This window comes from Neovison vison, chromosome 1 (assembly GCF_020171115.1).
Source record: "Neovison vison isolate M4711 chromosome 1, ASM_NN_V1, whole genome shotgun sequence".
In the NCBI taxonomy this organism is placed as follows: Eukaryota; Metazoa; Chordata; class Mammalia; order Carnivora; family Mustelidae; genus Neogale; species Neogale vison.
Window position 1 is genome coordinate 111534427 of NC_058091.1, and position 27667 is coordinate 111562093.

Here is a 27667-nt window from a genome sequence, read left to right on the forward strand (position 1 = left end):
AGCCCAAGCTGCTAGATGAGGCTCTGGGCAGATCCTGAAATTCCCTGGCCAAATGACCCTTAGTCCTCTTATAGGACCTGGCAGACTTCTTCCTTGGGTTCATCTTCCCAGAACAGACTAAGTTACTGGTAGGAACACTCCTAGGCCCCAGTGGATATCAAGGAGTGACTGCTTGCAGCTGTTGCGGACAGAGCTTAGATTTACTGGTATGTTCCCATGCGTGTGGGTGAGGCTCCTCATGGTGCAGACCAAGCCAGGAATGGGAAAAAATGAGAGAAGAGCTTTGGTCCAGCCGAGAGACTAGTTCATCCTTTGCAGCCTGCTCTGTTCAGTTCTCAACTTGACTTAGGCTTCCGGGTCTTTGTGAAGGTATACTTGTCAAGATAAAAGGAAAAAACACGTTTTTCTTAGTTTTATTATCGTTATTTTAAACTTTAAACATATGGTATATGGATCTCATGCTCTGTACCCTGCTCGTGTTATGGGTGGACATGCTTGTCTCTCAATAAATACCACATATAAAAGAAATTCTGTTAAGAAAATGAGAACATGTGTAAAGTACTCCCCATGTCCTTCTTAAAATGTACCATGAGCCATCTTTATCCAAAAAAAAAAAAAAAAGAATGAGGTGAGGACTTCAGTGACCTCAGCATCCACATGTATTATTCTGAGGTTCTTCATTGGTCAGTCCACTGGGAAAGAATTGAAGGTCTGTGTTAATATTTAAATCTTACCTGGGAAGAGCAACACATTAAATTGTGACAATGTTAGATTGAATTTCTCAAACTATCTTGCTGGTCACCTAGCTGGGATCAGAGGGGACAAAATAGAAAATTGACAAGTTTTGATGACGAAGGAGGTTGTGGATAAAGCCCAGAATTGAGAATTCCTGGAGGACATTGGAGGTGGGTCCAGAGCAGCAAGCAGCAGTCTGAAAACAGTGGGTTTTAAGGATAGCGAGGAGGATCTGGAGGAGAGGTCCAGAAAGACCCCAACAGAAGTTTTTCCCAGCCTTGCAACTTCTTGAAGCAGGGGTTAAAGATCTGGAAAAGGTATTAAAACAAAACAAAATAAAACAAACAAACAACAAAATACCGTGTATAGGGATTTACTTTAAAACCTTTACCAAGTTTACCTGTCCATTTACCAAACCTTTACCAGATGTTCATAGTGGGAAAAAAATGTTCAGAGTGGAGTACTTCTGTACTTAATCAGGATCAAAACAACAGAAACCTCAGCTAGTAAACACCTGAGGTAATAGCTTGTGCAAAAGCCCTGAGTGTGGAAAGAGCATGGGAATTTGAGGAATAGGTAATCAGTGAAGAGAACAGTAAAATGGGGCAGGAGACAAGGAAGGGGCTAGTTTAGTCAGGGCCTCGAGGTCCTAGAAAGACTTTCGGATTACGTCTGAATTACAATGGGAAACTATTAAAGGGTAAAAGCAGGGGAGTGCCTTGATTTGCTTTTTATTTTAAGAAAAGCTCTCTAGGGCACCTGGGTGGGTCAGTCGGTTAAGCATCTGCTTTCTGCTCAGGTCATGATGCCAGGATCCTGGGATGGAGCCCCACATTGGGCTCCTTGCTCAGTGGGGAGTCTGCTTTACCTCTGCCCCTCCACCACCACTTATGCACTTGCATGCACGCGCTCTATCTCTCTCAAAAATAAATAAATAAAACTTTTTTGGTTTTGTTTTGTTTTGGTGAAGAAAAGAAAAGAAAAAAAGAAAAGCTCTTTAGTGCGATGTACTGAGTGAATTTGGTCAGGAGCCCAGGAGCCCGGTCAGGAAGCTGTTGAGGAGTCTAGACCAAGATAACCAGAACTAGGATTGCAGCAGAGGAGTGGAGGGCCGTGCATGGATTTGCGATGGGTTTGGGGTAACACTGATATGATTTGCTGGCTGGATGTGAGAGATGGTGATGAGGAAGACAGAAACATCAGTGTGATGCTGAGTTCCTGGTTTGAGCATTTGGATGGGTGCTAATTGAGACTGGGAGGAGCATGACAGGAATAAGTTGTGGTTGGGAATCAGGCATTTAGTTTGGACATAATAAGTTACAGGTGTCTGTGCAACATCTAAGAGGGACTTTGGAATAGGCAGCTGGCTACACAGTATAATGTTCAGAGAAGATTGGACTGGGCATACACATTTCAGGATTATCCGACATACCATTTAAAGCAAAGAGAATTGTGAGATCACCTAAGGAGACGTTCATTGTAAAGAGTTGGGCAAGGAACGCTCATAGATCCCAGGATTAAGAAATCAGGTAGAAACAAGATTTGAGAAGGGATTTAGAAGGAAATCCCAGGGGCACCTGGGTGGCTCAGTGGGTTAAAGCCTCTGCCTTTGACTCAGGTCATGATCCCAGGGTCCTGGAATCAAGCCCCGCATTGGGCTCTCTGCTCATCCGGGAGCCTGCTTCCCTTCCTCTCTCACTGTCTACCTCTCTGCCTACTTGTGATCTCTGTCTGTCAAATAAATGAATGAATGAATGAATGAATGAATGAATGAATGAATGAAAATCCCAGAGAGTGTGAGCACAGGAAGTCCAGTGAGAGTGAGGATTTCAAGTAGGGAGTGGTCACTATTGGAAATACCACCAAAAGTTGAATTAGATGGGGAGAGAAAAGGATTCCTCTTTCAAGTTCTTGCTGAACTTGGTGAGATTCTTTTCAATGGAGGGTAGAATAACTAGGACGTTTAGTCAACTCTCCATAACATCTTCTTCAAACATTTTGCATAAATGAGTTTGACGCTAAGTGCTATCAATCTCTAAGTGGCTCAAGGTACCAGTTGGGAGACCTCAAGATTGAGTTGATATGCTTATGGTTGTATAGCTCTCTGGTGCTTTGTTGTTATAACAGGGACCAAAGCTTCAATGAACATAAAGTTCTAGGATGCTTTGGCACTTCCTCATTGTCCAAATATCAGTGTCAACCTCAGGCTGAGAAGATGACTGTAACTAAATTTTTACGTATTATTATTTGTGAATACGTAGAGCAGACAATTATAATAGGTAATTTTTATGAATACTTAATATGTTCAAGGACATTTACTATACTTTTCCCAGGTGTTAAATAATTTTCTCTAGTGTTATTATCAGTTTTCAGGTAAATAAATGAAGGCGTAGTGAAATTATGTAACTCATTCCTAAGTGACAAAGTCCAGACATGAAACTGTGATTTCAACCACTATACTACACTGCAAACTCATCAATTCTTAATAAGAGTTGCTTTGGAGAAATGTCTCTTCAGGTCCTCTGCCCATTTTTTAACTCCATTTTTTGTTTTCTTGGTGTTGAACTGTTTGTGTTCTTTATATATTTTGGATATTAACTCCTTATCAGATATATCATTTCAAATTTTCTTCCATTCTGTAGGTTGCCTTTTTGTTTTGTCGATGGTTTCCTCTACTGTGTGAAAATTTTGTTGACAGTTTTCATCTGTGTTCAAGAGCCTTGCATGTAAATTTCCTTTCCTATAATATCATTGTCAAAAAAATACCATTGTCGAGTATAGTATAGTAATTTTGCTGACTTAATGATTTACCCTCTTTTCCAATTCTCTGAAATTTTCTTTTTGAAAGTTCAGTGATACCGCTTAAATATCTAGCAAAATTTTCTGATTTAAGATTATTATATTATTTGTACCTTAAGATTATTTGCATGGTAATTTTTTATTAAATATTTAATGATTATAGTAGTGTAAAACTTACTCTTTTTTTCTTATCTAGGTTTTAGTAATTGAAATCCTGTTAAGTAACAAAAATTTCTAGAAGATAAAAAATTGCTGCTTGAAACTACGAAAAAAGTATCTCTTCAAAAATTAGATTAATATTTGTGAGTTCATTTATTTGAAATAAAATTAATTATCTTAATAGTTACTAACTGATTTGAAATAATAGGATAAGTTTATAAGTCATATGAGGATTAGGACTATATCTAGATGAAAGAGTTCAAAAGAAATGAGACATAAAACCAGATGTTTGATATTTAGAACCACACATACGATTTTAGTATTGCAGTTGCTACTTCCAGCTATTCATCCAGAAATATCTAAAATCTTGAATTAATTTTAAAATGCTGATCTTAGGGTATTTGTTACATGCAGAATACCAAAGATGAAGGCTTTAATTTTTTTTCTAGAGTGTGTACTGACAACATTTAGACATTGGTGTGATGGATTCTTTCATATTTGACTCTTGAGTAAACTTTGAATGATGGCAAATAAATGATTTCATTTTATTTGCATATTTAGAAGTCTTAGAATAGCTATTCTAATAATACTGCAATTGTTAAAAACACTATAGGAGCCATTATATTTTTACTTGCAATTTATTTTCATGTTAGTTATTTCACTATAAAAATTAATTTAAATAATAATTTAAGTTTTCCATTATAGGCATTCCATTTACTAAATCTTATTGTAATACCTATAAAGTAGTAGTCTATATTTAGAAAGGCAAATGATTATGGAGGGTAACACATTTATGTTAAATATGATGCCAGTGGTGGGCTCTGTTGAGATAGGCATGGCATTTATCCATTTTCTCTTTGAACAGAAGGAAGGATTGCTTTTCACATGTCTAGTAATCCCTCTAGTAGCAGTGATTATTCAACCCAGTAACAACATAGTTAAGTTTATAGAAAATATAGTATCAGTTAAGACAAAATATGCAACACTAATATTCAGAAGAGAAAATAGAATTGTGAGTAATAAGATTATATTTTAAAAATATAAATCATTGCATATGACACCAAAAGAACATGTGAGAAGATAAATAGGTAAATTGGATGACATAAAAATAAAAAAAACTGCTTTGCAGCAGAGGACACAATCTAGAGAGTGAAGAGGTGACCCACAACATGGAAGAAAATATTTGCAAATCATGTCTGAAAAGGGGTAAATGTCCAGAATATGTAAAGAACTCCTACAGTTCAACAGAAAACCAGATTTAAAAAAGGGGAAATGATTCAAATAAATCCCAATAAGATGTGCAAATGGTGGGGCACCTGGGTGGCTCAGTCGTTAGGCGTCTGCCTTTAGCTCAGGTCATGATTCTAGGGGCCTGAGATCGAGCCCTGCATCGGGCTCCCTGCTTGGTGGGGAGCCTGGTTCTCCCTCTCGCACTCTCTCTACTTGTGCTCCCTCTCTCGCTGTGTCTCTCTCTGTCAAATAAATAAAATCTTAAAAAAAAGATATACAAATGGTAATAAACATAAATATGAAAAGATGTTCCACTTCACTAATCCTTAGGGAAATAAAAATGAAAAACACAGTGAGATACCATCTTACACCCACTAGGATGGTTATTATTAAAAATACTACTGCTAGTAGTAATAATGTTAATGAGGATGTGGAGAATTTGGAACTGCCGAGCATTGTTGGTGGGAATATAAAATGGTGCAGCTGCTATGGCAAACAGTATGTTGGTTCCTCAAAAAATTCAAAATAGAATTTTCATTTGATCCAGCAATTCCATTTTTGGGTATGTACCCAAAAGAATTAAAGACACAGACTTGAACACGTATTTGTTCATTCATGTTTATAGCAGCATTATTCACAATAATGTGAAAAATGTCAAAAGCAACCCGAGTGTCCATCAACAGAAGAATGGATAAACAAAACATAGTATATACATACACTGCAATATTATTCAGCTTTAAAAAGGAAGGAAATTCTGACACATGCTACCACATGGATGAACCTTAGGGACAGTATGCTCAGTGAAAGAAAGTAACAAAAGGATAAAAATGGTATGATTCCACTCTTATGAGGTACCTAGAGTAACCAAATTCGTAGAGACTGGAAGTAAAGTGATGGTTGCCAGGGGCCGGAGGAAGGAGAAATGGGAAATTAGTGTTTCATAGTTATAGAGTCTCAGTTTTGCAAGATGAGACGTTATTGATGGTGGTGGTGATCACACAATAATATGAAGGAACTTAATGCCACTTAAGAAGATCATAGATTTTATATTAGGTATGTTTTACCAGGATTTAGAAATATATATACACAAGCTCAAGTCATTTTAAGTGGTATAGCTTTAAAAAACACACTTAAGGAATAGAGAAGAGAAAATTTAAGGTAGAAGAGGCTTTGTGGACATTGATAATTAGGACCTAATCAGAAAATATTTTTTGGAGCTTTTTCATACATATTAAGGCCTATATTGTGTTATTATGTATCATTACATCTATAACCATATATCTAATTATATAATTACATATATTGCAAAAATCTATTGTGTGCTTTTTGGTGATGAGGGTTTTCTAGAGATCATAATGAGAGGAACTATATACAAGAATCTCAGTTCCAATACTTTGTTTTTTGCAGATCTGTGGCCACTGGTTCACATGGTTTCGAGGCACAATGAAGCATGCTGGCTCTTGGAAAATTTGGCTCTGGGTGGTAATGCTTCTGCTTCCTGCTTCCATTTCCGTGACGGTCAGGGACAAGTCAGGTATCCAGGCCACCTCTTTTGTCCAGTCACCAAATGTTATTTATAGACTGTCAGTTATTTTTAAAATCATTAAAATACATCGTTGGGGTGAGGAGGCCATAGATTAAATCTACTAGTGCAAAATAAAGAATTCATTGTTTTTTCCCCATTGACCTTTTATGTTGCACATTGAGAATTTCTAAAACTACCTCTTTTTCCCATATGCATATTAGGCTAAATAGACTTTCTTTTCTCTCATTAATGTTTACAAATATAAATGTATGTGCATGCCTCTCTGTGTGTCTTTTTCTCCTTTTCCCCTTTGTTACAAGTTATTCAAATTAGAAATATATAAGTCTATCACTAATTAGGTTTAACCAGGAACATGCCTAATCTTAATTAAGGAAAAGGGAAAAACAGAATAGGAGATATAAAAAGAAATGTAGTTTAATTATATATAAGTTTTATAGTATCTCAGATGAAATGAACAAAAGATTAACAGTCATTAGAGCACTTTTTGAACTAAATAGATATTTATTTGCAGTTGTTAAATTATGAACTTCACAAATGTTTCTAAATGGCTTGAAGGCAGTTTAAAACATTTACTCTCACTTCCAATTTTTAAAAATGATTTTGTGGCTAATTTGGAAAACCTTTCTTGAACTCTTGAATTGTAAATTACTGATCTAGATGTCCTTGTAGGTCGAACTAGACACATTGGAGAAGCCATTTGCTAAGCAAAGAGAGACTTCAACTCTCCTATGCCAAGGATCACATAAGATGAATTCTGACGATAGTCACATATGATGATGTATTCTGAAACTGAGTCATACTGTGTTTATTCTTTTGAATATACCTTTAATACATTTTGCTAAACGGGTATAAACACAGCCTGGTAGAGACTTTTGATTTTGAAGCACATATAGAATCAAAACAATCTCTTATAAAGATATAACAAGTCTTAGTCTCTCCGCGTTATGTAAGTCTTTATGACTTTTATATTAATTAGGCAGGAGGTGCATTTCCTAAGAATCCGCATAAAAATTTGAATATTCTACCACTGTATCAATGATATCCTGAGGCTGTCATATATTTTGGGGGAAAACACTTTCCTTCTTCAGTGAGAAATAAATCAGAAGTGACTCAGACAAAAGGAAGTCCATAGGACAAGGAGGGTTCCTTCTGATAATGTTGCTACTTTTAACTTCTTTATGTCTCTTCCTTTTAAGAACACTAGTAAGTAATGCGATTTGCAACTGAAACGGAGGGGTAGGACTTCTTTGGTTAGAAAGGAAAATGAATCTCTGGTTGAGCAGGACATAGATTTTAGGGACATACTAGTGCATAATAAATGTTCTTCCTAATGATTTGAAGGATCTACAATAAATGTATTTATAATTTTAGTTTGAGCAAAAATCATCTGGGGTATTGATTTCTTTTTTTAAAGATTTTATTTATTTATTTGAAAGAGATTACAAGTAGGTGGAGAGAGAGGAGGAAGTAGGCTCCCTGCTGAGCAGAAAGCCCCATGTGGGGCTTGATCCCAGGACCCTGAGATCATGACCCGAGCCGAAGGCAGAGGCTTTAACCCACTGAGCCACCCAGGCGCCCCCTGGGGTATTGATTTCTAAATCCCACTCTGAGGCTCCCATTATGCAGGACTGGCTGGGGTGGGATTCAGCAATTGACATTTTTAACAAGCTCCCCAGGTGAATCTAATGCAATGTGTCTGACCTGGAATATTAATTGACATTTTTTTCTTCTTTTTTTCCTTTTCTTTCTTTTTTTTTTTTTTTTTAATTTACTTATTTATTTATTTGACAGAGAGAAATTACAAGTAGAGAGGCAGGCAGAGAGAGAGAGAGGGAAGCAGGCTCCCTGCTGAGCAGAGAGCCCCATGCGGGACTCGATCCCAGGACTCTGAGATCATGACCTGAGCTGAAGGCAGTGGCTTAACCACTGAGCCACCCAGGCGCCCCTTTTTTTCCTTTTCTTTGTCTTGCATCTTATGCTACCATATTCCCTTTATTTCATTTTCTTTTCTTTTTTGTTATTTTTGGCTCTAGTAACTGTTTCTTAAAAAGTTGTGGTAGGAACACAACACTTAAGAAATATCTAAGTGTGTAACTCAGTATTGTTGACTATAGGCACACAATGTTGCACAGCAGATATCCAGAACCTAATCATCTTGTGTGACTGAAACTTCCCCATTTTGGGATTCCCCAGAATGTTCTGCTTTTTCAGCTTTGGTATCTCAACTCTTTAATCAGGTTATACTGTATGTAGGACTCCTGAAATACATATATTCTGGTCCAATTAACTGTACCAAAGTGATCTTTCTGAAAGATTTTCCTAAGAAGTATGAATTCAGAGTTAATCTGAACCCTAACAAGATTCGCGTAACATGAAGCACTGAGGGAAATTAATACAGACAAAAATGAAGCATTGATTTTTATCAGGCCGTTTGAGAGAACGTGTTCCTGAAGCAACACATCCTGAACGTGCCATGGAAATTGCTTAACTTCAGGTATCATTTGCATTAATTGAAAATGTCAGCACAGCACTGTCACGGGGATTATTGAAGAATATGACACGCTGGGCATGGCCTGACAGGGGGCTCTCATTGTGTCTTGTGTCTCTGATTCACAAGTGCAAAGTTCCCTTTTTAGTTTCCTCATGTGCAGACCTGCGCGTGTGGTCACTAACCATTTACCGGAGGGAAGTGATTACATCTAAAAATAAGATAGAACAAATCTGAGGGAGAGGCTAGGGTTTCAACTCTGGAGTCTGTGAAGTTGTCAGCAGTCTACTGTTAAACCTAAATATACGAAGGATAAATTGAGCCTTCTAATTGCTTTATTTTAGCTCTATGGAATGCTTAATTATACTTGAGATATTGTTTCAGTTGGGGCAGAATTCAAAAGTAATATGAAAAGGTTCAATATGCCTTGAATTTTAAAATCTTGAAGCTATTTTAGAATTCAGTTATTTCCTAATCTTATCAGTTTTACTATTATATTGAGATTGTGAGTTAAGACACATTTATACATTTTCATTTTGTAGGTAAAAATTTTAAGGTGGCAGTTTCAGCTCAGTTGTCAAAAGAGGGTGGGGAAGCGAATTAAAAATATACATTATGTAGATCTTAAAACTTGTTTTATTCAGTTTCTTAAAACTTTCCACTATGATAGGAGTTTATATATAGAAAAATTAAAGGTTCTCCTTTTTGTTCTACTTTCCTAAATCTGGTCTGTGCCAAAGTTCTGAGTTACCATCAAAAGTAATAAAAACAGAAAACCAGGGTAAGGAAAAGCAGCAAATCCGTCTTCCAACCCAGGGGCTCCTGGGTGGCTGAGTAGGTTAAACGGACTCCTTTGGCTCTCTGCTGGGTGTGGAGCTCGCTTGAAGATCTCTCCCCCTTCCCCATCTAAAAAACAAAAAACAAAACCCCAAACCAAAACAAAAAGCCAGACTTGGTAAAAGGAGAGATGATAGAATGCCATTTCTTTTTCTTATGGTAAAACATCAGGTTAGAAAACATCTTTTTCTTATGATAAAACACCTAGATGGAATTGATTATAAACTTAGGCCCTAGACCATGAGCATATAGATTGTAAAATTAGTTTTTTATAAATTACAAGGAAAAACTGTTATTCTGAAATTTGGCTTTAATTAATTGACACACACTGCACTCAAACTCAGCGTAGAAAGTATGCTATTATATAGAACTTTTATTATGTGTTTGTAAGAATTCCTCATGTTCAATATGGTACCATGTAACTGGCAAATACACTTTGTTACTCCTGAATTTTTAAAGTGGAGGAAAGTTTCCCAATTATTAAAAAAAAAAAATTATAGCTCCTAACCGGTATTCTTTGGAGGAGCAGCTTTGTATTAAAACAATAACAACAACAACAACAACAACAACAAACTCACAAGAAGCTCTGAATATTTTGTGACCCCTTTTGTGACTTTTTTGTTAACATGGCTGTGTTCTTCTTTTTTTACTTGTTTGGTCACTTTTCCATATTATATTTGTTATATTTTGGTCTGATGATCTTTACCTATATTTGTTAACCAGTATTTTTCTCCTCACCCAGGATACTCTATAATCTTTTATCAGAGGCGTTATCCAAGTACGAAATATATGGGAGGTCTTTGGGCAACCAGTAACAATAAAATAAAAAGGCCTGCTTCCTCCTCAATCCAACAGAGTCTGTTTTAGCCTTTCTTTAAAAAAAATGTGAAACACCTAAAGCTTCTTCTTTGCTCTGTTTATGAAAACAAAAACAAAAACAACCAGTTCTGCATGTGTGGTAAATTGCTACTCTTCACCTTCCCAACTCTAATCATGAAGCAAATGTTATCTTATTGGTTTTGTCACTACAATAAGGAAAACAATTTTCCTCAATGCCTGTTAGAAAAGAAGAGTGATGGGGGTGCCTAGGTGGCTCATTTGGTTAAGCATCCGACCCTTGGTCTCATCTCAGGTCTTGATCTCACAGTCATGGGTTTGAGTCATGGTGCTGTCAGATTTTTATTCTAGTCATTTAGCAGTATCTCATTGTGGCTCAGAATTTGCATTTTCCTGATGATTAATGATGTTGAGCACCTTTTCATATGCAGGTCGCCAATTTGGATCTTGACTTTTGTGAAGTGCTTAAATTTTTGTGCATTTTCAAAATAGAATTTCCAGATTTTTCTTAGTGATTTGTGAGAGTTCTTTGTATATTCTGGATATGATACGTGATCAGATATATGTATTACAATAGTCTGTATTGTATGAAACAATCTATGTCTCTATGGTTCTATAGGATCTAGGGCTCCTTTTCACTCTTTTAATGTTGTCCTTTGATTTATAAGTATTTTAATTTTAATGAAGTCCAGTTTATCAGTCTTTTGTAATCTGTGCTTTCTGTATCCCTTTAAGAAACCTTTGCTTCCTCAGGTTCATGAACATCTTCTGTTTTTCTGTAGTCCTTTATTGTTTTACCTTTCTTAGTTAGGTCTGATATCATCACTAATTTATTTCTCTGCATGGTATGAAGTAAGAATCAAAGTTCAGTGTTTTCCTATGTGAAGATACAGTTCACCCAGAAACATTTACTGGAAAGACCATCCTTTTCCCACTGAATTACAATGGCTTCTTTTTGGCAAATGAGAGAACCAGCATGTACACAGGTCTGTTTTTGGACTCTGTACACTGTTCCACTGACCAATCCCACGTTATAAACATTTCTGGTATCTGATACTTTAAGTTCTCCAGCTTGTTTTTCATTTTTGCCTCAAATCTTCTAGTTTTCTTGGAGTTCCATATAAATTTGAGAATCAGGTTGTCAGTTTCTCTCTCTCACACATACACACACCATTTGCCCCCCTGTTGGGATTTTTAATTGGGATCGTACTGAATCTAGAGATAAAAGTCAGAATTGACATCTTAAGTCAATTGAGTTTTCCAGTGTAAATACTTGGTTTATCCCTTCACTTATTTAGGACTTAATCTCCCTTGACAAAGTTCTTTAGTTTTCAGTTCTTCAACTTTTCAATTTTCTTGATGAGATGCTTGGTTTTTAGAAAAATGACTATGCTTTTGGATTAAAAAAAAATCGGCAATGTTTACAGAATAGCTAATTTTACTATCATTTTGGACCCACATTACCCTTAAGACCTCTGAGATAGGAGTTTCCAAAGTAGCTAAGTAACTACAATTATTCAGTACTACAATTTCACGTATGTGTATTGCAACTTTTAAATCTGATTAAATGACAGCGCTATTTGGAATCTGATTTATTTTTCTAGTTAAATATATTTAGATGATACCCTGTCACCACCCCTGACGTTCATGATACATTTGTTAAATGAAGGGCTGAGGAGCTGAGCCGTTGAACTTGGGATTCAGTACTTGCCACTTTTCAGTAGAGCAAGAGATCCATTTAGTTTTAAGCAGTTTGTCTCCCCTCTGTATTGAAAACTTTTAGATCATTAAACACAAGTGAATTTTAGACATGGAGAGTTAAGGTGGTGGTTGTGTGATGCCAAAATAGTTAATTAATTAGTAGTTGATAGTTAATTTTAAGAATATCTGTCCAGTTATACAGTTACCTTGGCATAGTCTAAAAATTGGCCACATTTTTGTCTGAATTAACTATTACCTTCTTAGAATCTACCCTGAATTAGATTTAACAAACCTCAAATAACCAAAACTTAATGCATGCATGTTCGTTACTCTATTAAGATGTTGTGGTAGTGTTGAGTAGGTACACTCAATATGAGTGGAGACTAAGTTTATCTTTTATTTTTTTTTAAATTATTATTAGGTGCCCTAGTACATAATTAACACTTTCTCAATGCTTTTACCCGATTTTTACAATTATATGCCACTTCTGTATGGCAGATGTCTTTGCTTTTTAGTTTTATTGTGATAACTTCCATATATATTGCTGCTTTAGTCAGTTCAGGCTGTTCTAAGAATACCATAGGCTGCATGGCTTAAAGAACAAACATTTATTTCATGCAGACCTAGAGGCTGGGAAGCTTGAGATCAGGGTTCCAGCATAGCCAGGTTCCTGTGAGGGCTCTCCTCTCGGTTTCCTTATATGGTAGGGAGTGAAGGAGTTCCTATTTCTCCATCCCCTTATTAGGACACTAATTCTATCAGGAAGGCTCCACTTTTATGTCCTCATACAAACCTAATTACTTCCCAAAGGCTCCACCTCCAAATGCCATCATATTGGGGATCAAAACTTAAACATATGAATTTTAGAGGGACACATTCAGTCCATAGCAGTCCCCTTCCGATCTAAAGTTCAGTATCACCTGGCAAGGAAACCTGAATCAAATCTGTGTTCAAATATAATATTGGTTCATTTGTTTTAATATTAGAATATGTTTTGAATATAAAAATTTAATGATGTTGAAGCTAGATATTTTCCTAATGTCAAAAATGTATAGCAACAATTAGAAAGTTAGAGCAATAGTAGTTGTAATAGTAATAATAATAATAGTAGTAATAACAGCTAACACAAGTGTTGACTCTTTACCAGCCATATGTAATCCTCACAAACGTACTCTGAGGTGGGTAATATTCTTATTCTCAATCTAGAGAACGTTAGTAAAATGGTTTATTATTTTCATTTTATCTTAAGTTTCTAATTGTATTGTCTGATTCAAACTTATTTGAAAAGAAAATCAACTAAAAATGAAGTGTACATATTCAATTTTCAATTTTTTTTTTAATAGAAAAACAGTGTCCTTTACTGAGAACAGAGGGACATCAGTTTACCCAGGACAACAAAAATAAACTTGAAGTTTCAGGTAAGCATTATAACTATAATTCTTGGCAAAGAAGTATTTTGTGTGAAATTCTCACCATATGTGTATTAAATCACAAGTGACTCTTTGACATTGTAATTTAAGATAACATCAGTATGAGAGATTAAAAATAAAGAAGATAAATGATGTAGAAAAAAGTGTTAAGAGCAGAGTATTAACTAAGAACAACTCAGCCTCTTAGAGGAAAAAAAAAGTTATTTAAAATTATAGAAGTTGTATCCATTGTAGAAATTTTGAAAAAAGAGAAAGAAATTTATGAGAAAGATCTTACTACCCAAAGACAGCAATGATTCCCATTTTGGTGTACCGTTCCTCTGTCTTCCTCTGTCTTCCTTTCCCCTCCCTCCCTCTTTCACACACACATATATAATCATTAATATGTTTATTGAAGTTGAAATCAAAGCATTTCCCCACATCAATATATATTCTTCTAAGGCATGATTTTTTAAAAAACAAGACTGCTTACCTTTCAGTTGAATTGTGGTATTTTTTACTTAACTAGACATTAATTAACTAGACAAAATTTTGTCTTAACTAGACAAAAATTTGTCTTTAGACATTAGAGATGTTACAATGAGCTGCTCTGGTTATTTTCTTAGGAGAATTGCTAGGTCAAAGAAAATTAGTATTTGAGTCTTTTGAAACATATTTCATCCTCTTGTATACATACTATAAGGAGAAAAATGAAATCAAGTAATTTTGGTGATCCCAAACAACAGGATTTATTTGAAATAAATCATTCTATAGATAAGGACAACAACAATAAAAAAAAGTCCTATTTACAGATATCAGTATCTCTGTGGTTTCCCAAATTTAACAAAATTACTGGATTAAATCATTTGTCACATTTTATAGGTTTTGACCTAGGAGAGCGCTTTTCTTTGAGACGTGCATTTTGTGAAGGTGATAAAACCTGTTTCAAATTGGGAAGTGCATTTCTTATTAGAGATACCATGTAAGTAAAATAATAATTTTTCTTTACATTTTGATAATACTATGTAAACTATTTTCTAAGGAAATTCCAACTAATTTGTTTAAAAATAAAAACTCTCAGTGGTATCATCCTTACTTGAATGCTGTGGTAAGTGGGCTATTTTTATATTTGTTGTTTTTTAATAATCCCTGCAATCTGATCTTATTCTATGGTATAAATGCCATTCACTGATACAGATATGGGTGTAATCTTTGCAGAATAGAAATTAAGTTCATTTTGAAGAAGTATTATTTATGTTTAAAATAGATACAACCAAAGCAAGATTTTCAAATGTGAACTTTAAAACATACGATGCAATGTAGAGTTAGAGACAAAAGTCTGGTATTTATTGTAATCATTTCTACATTTAGTATGCTTCATGATAAATTAAAACAAAAGAACATAGCCCTTAGGTATTCCTCTTCTATATTATGTGGAATATATAGTAATATAAGATGATAACGTGACTATGAGATGGTCTTGATACACACTGTATTTCAAAATTGAATTACCAAAGTTTCCCTTTGTTATCTGTACTGTTTGTTTCCCACTGATAATTCTGAGATTAAAAGAAAAAAAGTATCATGTGCCATTAAATACTGACAATTGGTCAGGAACTATACAGGGCAATAATACTTCCCCCATGGTCCATATGTGATTGGAGGATGGATACACAGTAATTCAGAAAGCTTGAGTTATCCTGAAGGTAGATAGAGCATATATGGTTATGATATTTAGTCGTTGAGTCTAAAAGGAACATTCCAATTTATGAATATACTGCAGTGAAAAAGCATTAAAACTCTGGTTTAATCCCCAACACAGATGTTTTTGTGTGAAAACATATATGGCTGTTTCCTCTTCTTGATGAGTAGCCTAATATTTAAGTTACCAGACAGGATTGCTGAAAATCTTCACATTTGAATTCTCAGAGGGGAACAGCATTAATCATCTTGTTGCCTATTCTCAGATGCTCTGTGTAAACGAACTACCTCACTCACCTTTTTTTTGAGAAAACTTTCTTTTAAACCTTCTATTTTGTGATACTTTAGATGCATTTAGTTTAATGATGTAGTTCCTAAACTGCACATTAATTGGTAAGAAATAAGAATGTTAAGGAAGAGAGTCATCTGCTGTCGGGGGATAGAATGGGTGATCGTCAGGTGAGGCATTTCAGCAGATAGGACCGTACAGGGCTGTGCTGCTGTGGGCAGTTTCTAGGTGGCTTCATAGGCAGGCATTAAACCCTCAGGGTATATAGCAGGTCGTGTTTGGGAATTCATATCCAGTAAAGGAAAGTCAATACGTATCTCATATGTATCATAGAGAGAGATTTAGATTTTTTTAAACTAGTAGTAGATAGTTTTAATTGAAGAACTTAAGAAAGGCAATAAATTCTGTTCAAAAATTAAGGCGCATTTTTTCTCCTGCCTTCTTTCTGACAATTTAAACTCCTGTAGTTTTGTCCAGGTGGCTAAAGGATTGGAGGGAAAACTTTAAAATTTACTGGAACTGAATATAAGAAGATTTAGCTAATTTTAGGTAGTTACACTGGAACTCTTGCTGCCTCATTTAGGCAGTGCTGTTCCTCTTTGAATATGCATGAGAATAGATATCAGCCAGTCGGACACTTAGTTTCCGACCTTTAGCTCTAAATCATTGAGTGATCCCTGGGCTATCAATGGAAATAAATTCCCTGGCTCTGCAGAGCAGAACCCTGGTACCTCTACTACAGGAAACTGGAGGGTATCTTGTTAAGCTGACTAGCCAGTGTCAAGTAGCTTGGCTCTTCTCCATTTACATTTCACTCACTGAGCCAAGTATGCTAGGAGGCTTCTCTTGCGTGATGCCATTTTGATTTTTCAATGAGACTGGAGTAAAGTTGCAGCTATTTATGTGTTTGTAAATAAGCTGCCTTGCAGAATCAATATGGGAAAGGCAGATGCTATTTTATATGGAAAATGAGGATTCTTTCTGTGCCTGAGATGATTTTTATAGTTCTGTCATCTTCCAGCTGAGACTCATGAGGGGAGAGATTTAATAAGCGTGTTGGTCAGATCCTTTTCAGCACCCTCAGCACCTTGAGCCTGACTTAACAGGGGAATCCCAAGGGCGACTTCTTACAGGGACCCTACAGATACACATTACTATACACTTAACGGTGACACAGGCTCAAAGAACATCTGAGGGGAATTTGTATGTTTGGTTTTGTTTTAAATTTGTATCCATTTCTTCAGTAGCCCTTGGGATAGCAAACAAAAGTATTGGTTAAGAGATTCCGGGTGGCATACTACCTAGTTTTTTGGAATTATCTTTTAGAGGAGGTTTCCTTGTCTTCTTGTATCTCCAAGTATCCCTGGTTGTGCAAAAGAAATAGTTCATTATTTACATATATGTTGAGAGCTGTGTCCCAGATGATTATACTCTGATTATCTTTAAATAGTGTTTTGGCAATTACCCGGGCAAAGTGGTGAAATTGTGAGAGAAAATGTACACAAAACGTGCACATACTACGGAGCACCTTATTTTCTTGGTGTAGTGTACTTTTAACCTTTTTTAGTTGCTTTATAGAAACATGTTTTAAATAAAAACGTGTCAACGAAATACAAATGTCTTAGTAGTTGAATATTTTATGAGCTGATAAATGTTGAATTAGCACATATTGTTGATTCTAAAGGGGCAAATCTCTGTTTTTTGACTGGCCAATGGGGAAATCATTTGATTTCAAATGTAGCAGGGAAACAAAATTTCCTTATTTATTATTGAATTCAAGGACAGTAAAGAGCCTTATTCCTTAGGTTTTGTAACTGAGGGCTAGTGGCTTTCCAAAATACTGTGTTGAGGATTTTGAGGCCATATTAAGTTCAGCAGATTAGAATGTTGTGACCTGTTAGCAAAAGAGGGGAGATGGGAGAGCTTATACATGTTTCTAGTCTGTAGTCTCTCTGATTGAGGATGATTCCTATGGGCTGGTGTCTTTTGCAACTGAAACAGTTCCTAAGAATGAAGGGGAAATTACACTATGTGTGAAAAGATAATCAACACCAATTAACTTTAATAAGATTTTAAGAGCTTGGATAGCATAGCTAGACATAGTGGTGTAATGGACAGATATGGTCCCCTTAGCTTTTTTGGCAAATAAATAAATCTCCAGTGAAGAGGAATCTTCTCTCTCTGTCCCTCTCTTTCATTAAATTGGTGGTTGCTTTCTGAAAGCAGGGCTTATTTAGTTTTACAGCTTTACACAGGAAAAAAAGCTATTGGAGGCTATTTTCATTTGCATTTTATGTTTTTATTAAAAAAATATAATAACCCTCCACAAGTAGGAAATGCCAAATTATATATTTGTAAGATGGGTAGTTTCTGAGGAGTTGTTGAAGTTCTCTGAACCTTAACAGTTCCCTTGGAAATAATCCTAAATATGGGGAAAGCTGCTTTGTGTATTGTATCATGATCCATACCTTGTCTGTGCTAGTGTTGAAAGATTCACCCCATGCTCGTGTCTTTTCTACATCGACCTTTACACTACCTCCAGATTTTTATCATTATAAATAATGCCACCAACATGCAGGAAAGTTGTTTTTCCTCTGTGTTTAGAATTATTTCCGTAAGATTGATTTTTCACAGTGGAATTACTAGTTCATTTTTAGACATCTTGATACATACTTCTAATTATGTTTTATCCTTGTTTTCCCCTTCTATTCTGTATAATACCCAATATCTTCAGCAGCATTAGATGTTATCATTTAAAGATTTTGTCATTAAGTTTTGTGTTTTCAACTAAAGGCTTGTAGCAATTACAAATAAAAGCTGTAGCTTACTATATAAGCTATATGAGAGGTTCCTGAAATGTTTCTGTACTGCTAAAGGGTGAATAAGAGGTGACATTCAGTAGTCACTGTAGTGAATTCAGGGTAGTATAGAGCTGCCTTCTTCTTCTTTTTTTTTTTTTTTAAGATTTTATTTATTTATTTGTCAGAGAGAGAGAGAGAGAGAAAGGCAGGCAGAGGGAGAAGCAGGTACCCTGCTGAGTGAGGAGCCTGATGCAGGACTTGATTCCAGGACCCCAGGATCATGACTTAAGCCAAAGGCACATGCTTCACCGACTGAGCTACCCAGGTGTCACTAGAACTCTCCCTCTTTATTCAACAAGCATTTAGTGAGCTCACATGGACTGGGCACTTTACGAGGCTCTGGGATTATAATAGTGAAAGAATGTACATCTAGTCTTGCCTTCTGGAACCTGCTGGAGAGACAGATGATGCAAGGAAAAACTGCACTTCTCTCTTGGGTTGACCAAAGAAACTGAAACGTGTTGCCTTCTGTCATCAGGCATCGGCCATGGAACTCAGTGCCACCACCCCTTCTCTTAGAAAGGCTAAACTTCCTTTAGCATTCTACACAGGGCTGATTTTCAATCTTCCCCTCGTAAGGGCTGGTTTTCTTTCTTTCTTTTTCTTTCTTTCTTTCTTTCCTTCTTTCTTTCTTTTCCTTCTTCTTCTTCTTTTTAAACATGTAATGTATTATTTGTTTCAGGGGCACAGGTCTGTGATTCATCAGCCTTACACAATTCACAGGGAGCACGTACCCTCCCCAGTGTCCACCACCCAGCCAGCCCATCCCTTCCACTCCCTCCCCTCGAGCAACCCTCTGGTTGTTTCCCAAGATTAAGAGTCTCTTATGGTTTATCTGCCTCTCAGTTTCATCTTGTTTCATTTGCCCCTCCCTTCCCCTATGATCCTTTTATCTTGTTTCTCAAATTCCTCATATCAGTGAGATCATATGATAGTTGTCTTTCTCTGATTGACTTATTTCACTTAGCACAATACCCTTTCGGTCCATCCAGGTTGTTGCTAATGGCAAGACTTTTTTTGATGGCTGCATAGTATTCCTGTGTGTGTGTGTGTGTGTGTGTGTGTGTGTACCACATCTTCTTTATCCATTCATCTGTTGATGGACATCTAGGTTCTTTCCATAGTTTGGCTATTGTGGACATTGCTGCTATAAACATTTGGGTGCAGATGCCGCTTTGGATCACTATGTTTGTATCTTTGGGGTGAATACCAAGTAGTGCAATTGCTGGGTCATAGGGTAGCTCTATTTTCAACTTTTTGAGGAAGCTTCATACTGTTTTCCAGAGTGACTACATTAGCTTGTATTCCCGCCAACAGTGTAGGAGGGTTCCCCTTTCTCTGCATCCTCGCCAGCATCTGTCCTTTCCTGACTTGTTAATTTTAGCCATTCTGACTGGTGTGAGGTTGTATCTCATTGTGGGTTTGATTTGTATTTCCCTGATGCCAAGTGATATGGAGCACTTTTTCATGTGTCTGTTGGCCATATGAATGTCTTCTTTGCAGAAATGTCTGTTCATGTCTTCTGAAGGTCTGGTTTTCCAACCTGTCTTTCATTTTTATTGTTCTTTGGGACCTCTCCAGGTTCTCAAAACCAGTTAGACCCTGTGGCTCAAAATGATGTTAAGAACTCTGATGCTTAAGCTTCTAATTCCAGGAGGATTACTTCACAATTCCATTAAACTATAGAGAATGACTACTTATGCATCCCTTGGGTTTTCATATGGGCCATCTTACCATTTCGTAGAGAAGTTTCCCATGTAAGGAAAAGTGACTTAATTAAAAAGTTGTCCAGCTGTTTTTATGAGATTGAATGACACTTACACATAATTCTTATGTCATCACTGTATTTCCTTAATTATAGTTTGTCACACCCAAAGTGTGAAGTGAATTATTAAGTCATACATTCTTTTTTTAAAATATATTTTTAAGGAACTTATTTATTTATTAATCAAAGAGAGACAGAGAAAGAGAAAGCACAAGCAGCGGGAGTAGCAAAGAGAGGGAGAAGCAGGCTCCCTACTGAGCAAGGAGCTGTTGTGGCACTTGATCCCAGGATCCTGGGATCATGACCTGAACTGAAAGCAGACACTTAACCACTGAGCCACCCAGGTGTCCCTAAGTCATAAGTTTTTGTTTGTTTGTTTGTTTGTTTTGTTGTTGTTGCTTTGTTTTTAAGATTTTAATTATTTATTTGACAGAGAGAGACACAGTGAGAGAGGGAACACAAGCAGGGGGAGCAGGAGAGGAAGAAGCAGGCTTCCCATTGAGCAGGGAGCCTGATGTGGAGCTGGATCCCAGCACCTTGGGATCATGTCCTGAGCCGAAGGCAGAAGCTTAACTGACTGAGCCAGCCAGGCATTCCAAGTCATACAATCTTTTTTTTTTTTTTTTAAATTTTTAAAATTAACATATAATGTATTATTATCCCCAGGGGTACAGGTCTGTGAATCACCAGGTTTACATACTTCACAGCACTCACCATAGCACATACCTTCCCCAGTGTCCATAACCCCACCACCCTCTCCCTACCCCCGCTCCCACCCCCGCCCCCCGCAACCCTCAGTTTGTTTTGTGAGGTTAAGAGTCTCTTAAGGTTTGTCTCCCTCCCGATCCCATCTTGTTTCATTTATTCTTTTCCTACCCCCTTAGCCCCCCACATTGCCTCTCAACTTCCTCATATCGGGAGATAATATGATAAGTGTCTTTCTCTGATTGCAAGTCATACATTCTTAAGATGAAAAGCCCGATAGGTTCACAATTAGTGAGTTCTTTAATTCATATAATATAGCCAAATTACATATATTAGATAGAACACAATTTTAAGAGGATGATTATGCAGATTTTTAAGAATACATGGAAATATTTATATCCCCATCACAAGAACCAATCACGAATCTGTTATTTTTTTCTGAAACATTTAGGTATACTGATATATTCTAGTAACAAAGTGCTTTGTATAGAAATGACTACTAAAATGTAATATAATATGAAATGTTATTAGTTTAATATTTCCATTTATCAGTTTTGGAAACACTTAATATTATCATCAAATTTTAATAAGTTGTGATTTTTCTCCATCAAGTTCATATAATCCAGTAGTGTTTGGGGAATGGTAAGGAGTATCAGTAATTGATCACATGTGTAAAGATTCTACAATATCCATATGTATTTTATTTTTGTTTTGTTTTCTTTCATTTGTTTTATTTCAGAAAGAACATTTAACATGAGATCTACCCTCTTAATACATTGTTTAGTGTACTATATATTATTGTTATCAACTATAGGTACAATGTTATACAGCATGTATTTAGGGCTTATTTCCTACTTTATTATGATTAATTACATGAAATTATCTTATCTTAAAATGTCCTTATGCCAGTTACCTTGAGATAGTGAGGTGCCAGTTAAATATACTGCTTAGGAGTCATAATAATGCAAATGTCATCATGTCAACATAAAATAATAAAATTAAGGTGTTCTGTTTTGGTAATTACTTGGTTCAATTTGACAGGCATTGATTAATCTACAATTAGATTATGTATATGATTTTTCTTTCCTCTTCTTCATCTTTTTACCCAATAAATCAAATATGGTAAGAGATAGAGGTTTTGCTAGGGTGGGATGGTAAGTATCTATCTGTGGAGTGTGCATTGCAGGTTTTCAGAGTATAGAAAAGAAAGAAAGCATATAGGCATAGACTTCAAATGATCGTTAATCTTATTTGACCCATATAAATGCTGCAAGGACTAATTAGCTATTAACCTTAGGTGGTTGCAAATGTATTGCCTTTAGAATGGCTGTAAACCTAAATTTAAGTATGATCTTAAATTTGTAAATTAGCCAGAGAATTGACTATAGTAATGCATGATGTTTTGTTATACTGGTGCTTAAGAACTTCATAAGAACTTGACAGGTTTTTTGTAGATTTGTCAGACTCTTTGTTTGGTAGAAGAGCACTGGATAGGCTAAACTCCATTCTCAAACACAGACTCAGATAGTGGAATACAATTTTAATTTCAGTGATGAACTTTGAAATGTATGTCAATCAAGGAAGAATGATTGTGTTAGCTAATAAATTATTAATTTATCATCATTTCAATTCCTTCAATTTAACCACGAAGGATCATCAGAAAATAAGCAAGGTAGCCAAAAGCTGCTCATGTTATTTTATGTGACTCACAGAAGCTTGGTATACCTTGTCTGTTACCTCATTTTAATTAACACTTACATTTCCTAAAATACATGTGTTCCAGACTAGGTGAAATTTTTATAATTCTAAGCTAAAAGTAATATATTCAAATAATTGACTTTAATAATTCCTCTCACCATGGCTATATCCATGTAATTAAGAAGCAATCACAAGTTCAGTGAAAATTTCAATTAATACGGACACACGTGGTTGTGCTGTGTAGGATTAACATCTGGTTGGTTGAATATGAGATTGAATTGGCCAGATGTTTTGCACCAAAGCTATTCCTCATATTTGAGCCATCTCGACTTCTTCTCTCTACTTCAGAATTTCCCTGTTTCAGCTGTCCTCTCTAGTGGCTACCCTTCTGTTTTAACCCCTTCACTTGTGCTCTTAATCTCCTTGCCAGCCTCCTCTAATACCTTGATCCACTCATGATCCCCTTTGCTCTTCTGTTTTCAGTGTTTCTCTCCACAGTATCCTGGCCTCTTAGTCTACAAATATATACTTAATCCTTTTCTGTTCTAGAAACATTTTCCTTTGACAATCTCTTTTACTCCCAAACTTCCCAGAGGAATAATGTTACTGATGACTTTAACTTCCTCACACATCCCTTAACCCCCTTATATCTTACCGGCCTTCTTGAACACTATGGAAATTTCTTTCAGATGGCCACTGTCCTGTCTCAAATGCCCCTGTAGTATTTCTCTACACTGCCTTTCTGTACCTGTTTCTCTCTACCTGTCATATTTCTTCCTGTCATTTTTCCTGATTTGAATGTTATATCTCCTGGAAAGTTTAGTACCCACACTACCTTCTAAACACAGTTGTCACTGATGGCCTTAAGCAAAATTCCTTCCTTTTGTATGGTTCAGTATACTTTTCATGTAATGCTGAACTCATTCTGGCTCAGATAATCTAAATGTTTCCGGGTCTCATTAGTATTAGGTTCAAATGATGTCATAGTAACATCAGTGCTAAATTGTGATGATTTCTTTCTACCTTTCTACCTGTACAACTGTAGAACTTCAGCCCTTTCTTAAAAACAGCTCTTGTTATTTTGGGGAGCCCCAAGAGTGTTGCACGTGTGCTTATGTTCAAAAGAAAGTACACTCTTGTCCTTGTATTCGAATTTCCTTGATCAGGCAAGTCACCCTTACTTTTCCTGGGAGTCCTCTCCATGAAAATGCTGCTTCATGGGCCCTAGACAACCCCTGTTCATGGCTCCTCATCCTCAGCCCTCAGGTACCAGAGTTGCTCTGTGGCTTATAGCTGAGTGGGAGGTGTGTGTGTATGCTCTGGAGGATGAAGGTATGAGTTCAGTGATCCTCTCTGTAACTGTCCTCTGGACCTCAAGGTCATGCCCAAGGCACAGGGCTGCTTGGTGTATTTAAAAATGTAATCCAATCAACTCTTGGCATTCTTTTTTCTATGACACTCAAAAGCTCATAGATATGATAGAGGGCACGGCTTGCATGGAGCACTGGGTGTGGTGAAAAAATAATGAATAATGTTTTTCTGAAAATAAATAAATTGGAAAAAAATGTTATATAAAAAAAAATAAATAAATGGCTAATACTTCAAAAAAAAAAAAACCTCATAGATATGAACTAGACATTCCTCTCTATTATCTTTACATTTCTATCTCTCTTCTAATTTACCCATAATAAGATTCTATAATTCCCTTTTCAGGCCCCTGGGTAGCTCAGTTGGTTAGGTGTCTGCCTTCTGCTCAGGTCATGATCTCAGGGTTCTGGGATTGAGCCCCATATCATGTTCCCTGCTTCTTCCTCTCCCTCTGCCTGCTGCTCCCCCTGCTTGTGCTCTTTCCCTTTCTCTCTCTCTCTGTCAAATAAATAAATAAAATCTTTTGAAAAAATTCCCTTTGTTCATGATATATACAGAATAAACATTTTATGATATACTGTCCTTATTATTTCTCAGTTCAGCTTTGAATGCAGTGAGAGAAGATATTCTAACAAAGTATTTCATTTGATTCCCTAATGACATGGAAGACTCACTACATGCCAGGGACTGAGGATTTAAAGACAAATAAAGACATGGTGCCTGGCATTGAGTTATTTCTGTCTGGGAAGATAGGTATGTTATTTAATAATTAGCTGCTATGGAATATAGTAGCAATATTTAGATGTATGCACAGATGACGATGACAGACATGAAGAGGTGAACAGAGGAAGCCATTTTGAGGGAACTAGGGAAAGCTTCCCAGAGGATGTGTAAGGTAGAGGCTTGAAGGATAAGTACAGATTTGCCAGGTGACCCAGGGGGCCAGTGTGCAGTAGCTGGGGTATCATTTAAAGGTCAATGCAGTTTGAAGAATGGTGAGAAATCCTGTGTGGTAGTGAACACAGGTGGCAAGAGTTTCTGGGGTGGAGGAGGCGGAAAATGGAGGCTGAGGTGCTGTTCTGAGCAGACTTAAATGCTGCTAAGGGGTTTGAACTTTATTTAAAAATGAAGTGAAAGGTGAAAGATTCGATGGTCTGAAGAGAAACCACAGTATGTCAGTTACCCCTCAGTAAAGCTGCTTAAAATAAAGTGAAGGTGTGAGAGCAATAGCATTACATTCTAGAAACAAGCAGACAAAAAACAAACAAACAAACAAACAAACAGCTGAAAGTATGCCCCTGGGAAAATGACAGCTTTCAGGTCAAATGATCCTGAGGCAGAGGCCAAGCCCCCAGACCCAGGAAGCACACTTCAGTTCTCAGAGGACTGCCTTAGCATGGGGTTTGACCCAGGATTTATGTTCTTTTTTGGGTGGAAACACCTGAAAAAAAAATTAGCCTTCCAAGCCTTTCTTAAGAGTGGCTTCTCTGGTCCATCCTTGATTTTCGTTATCTGGGTGTCATATAGTAGAAGGGCTTGTTTTCAGTGGGTAGTTATTTATGAGGTCAGGATGAATGAGTGCTAATCACAACAGACATATGGTTATCAGAGAGGCATCTATGCTTCGTTTTCTCATCAACAATCTATCTTTCTGAATCCCCCTAGCTAGCAAGCACAGAAAGGCTAAGATTTCAGAGTCTGTGTCTGTGGAACTCAAACATCACCAGCCGGCTTGGGGGGAAGACATTTCAGACAAACCTTCCAGGCCCTGCTAGCCAAATTGCTTGTAACGTGACAGGTGATGGTGGGTGTCAGCTGGGAACGAAATGACTTACTATAAACTCCAAGCATCTCTCACTTCACTCTCAGGAAATGTAACTTGTATCATATTTCTCTTCCTGGAAGATATTCAGCAAGTCAAAGGCCCCATTGATACTTGTAAATACGGAAGTTCTTCATAAACTCTGCCTCATGCTTATTTAGAGTGGAAGAATTAATTTGGAAGCCAGTTCTTGATACTTAAAAATAGATCTTTTTTCCATTTAGCCATTTCATTTTAAAAGCAAAAAAGTAAATAAATGTTGGTCTTGCTAAATATGATCTGGAAAACTCACTTCATCTCTACCAAAATAGCACTTTAAAAAAGGGGGGGGGGCTTTGTTTCAAGCCTTGTGCTAAGAGCTAGTAGAAGAATTACCTCGGAAACTGTTGTCATTAGTAATTAATTTTTTAAGCACTTTGCTATCCAAATATGTACCATGCTTGATTTTGGGAATACCATATACAAAATGAAATTTCTCTAGAATAATTATGTTCTCTTTTCAGTTTGTGAGCACTGAAACTATGAAAGCGTGTTACTCTTTGTATTTCCCCCTTTTTTTTTTCAACCTTTCACTTCTTGCCTCACATTCCTTATTATTTAATTAGGTAAAAGAACAAAAAAGAAACTGGCAGTCACATTTTTTTCTGCCTCTATCCCTTTTTATTCTGCAGTTTGGTTTTTGTCCTTTACTTTTTCCATACATGAGAAAGAGATGTCACTTGCCACATTAAAAACTATGGTCCTTCTAGGAGTACTGAACAAATACATCACCTTGAACTTGCCGTACAATGAAATTACCAATTACTTAATATACAAAGAAGTAAAGAAATTTATGAGCTTCATTATGGTCTTTATTTTTCTTGACAACAAACCACCAGGGTCTGCTCATGGAAACTAAATGAGATCCACTCCTTGATTCCATCTCCCCATAAAACAACTTTATCAATAAATATTTGCATGTACTATAAAAGAGTGAATTATTTTTTGTTTTATGATTTTTCATGCTTGCAGTGCTCCCCATCTAGAAGGGAGTATGAAAAAGCAGAGTTTATCCATTTAGGGTAGCTCTTATTGGTTTCTCATTAACTGGGCAGCCAGGAATGCCTGTGATTTGTTCAGCTGACATCCTTCTGTCCCTGAGAGACCAGACACTTCAACTTTATTAAGTTAGCTTTGTGTATAGCTCTGGTTGACATTGATTTCACACCTCAGGGGATGAACGGGATAGAAGCTTATACTGCTCCCCATGCCGGGGAAGCATTAATATAGGGTCAGTGCTAAAGGTACTTCTTCTATAATTATTTGAAATAGTCACATTTCTGATCATTATTTTCACTTTTTAAGGAATCGTTCATCTTTTTAGTCAGGTTACTATTCTATTGGTGTTCTTCCTAAGATATTAAAATAACAATGTATTTTCTCACCAGTAGGATAAACACCAAGGTACTTTTTTATGAGAACATGTCATGCTTTTCTTCACATTGTGTAATTATTAGTATATATGCTGTTCTTATAATTTTTACTACTTCCCCAAAATTGTACTTTTTAAAGAAATGTTTGGTGAGAAATCCAATTTTTCTAAGAAATAATCTCTAAGGAATATAGAGAAAATACTCCTGATTGGTTATCACTTCTGTAGCATGGGTATCTTTCTTAAAACCCAACAGATCATAGCCGTCTTTTAAAGATATTACTGTGTGGTTTCAATATTTCCTAA

At 36.4% G+C, this 27667-nt stretch overlaps 1 protein-coding gene across 1 annotated transcript in view; it reads left to right on the top strand.

The window, feature by feature from the left end:
- COL19A1 (collagen type XIX alpha 1 chain) overlaps positions 1 to 27667 on the top strand; it is a 325236-nt gene that overhangs the window by 5246 nt on the left and 292323 nt on the right. Inside the window, exons 2-4 of the mRNA XM_044253886.1 lie at positions 6331 to 6457; positions 13676 to 13750; positions 14624 to 14723. Of these exons, the coding sequence (XP_044109821.1) occupies positions 6367 to 6457; positions 13676 to 13750; positions 14624 to 14723 (266 nt within the window). The 5' untranslated portion in view covers positions 6331 to 6366. The remainder of the gene's footprint in view (positions 1 to 6330; positions 6458 to 13675; positions 13751 to 14623; positions 14724 to 27667) is intronic.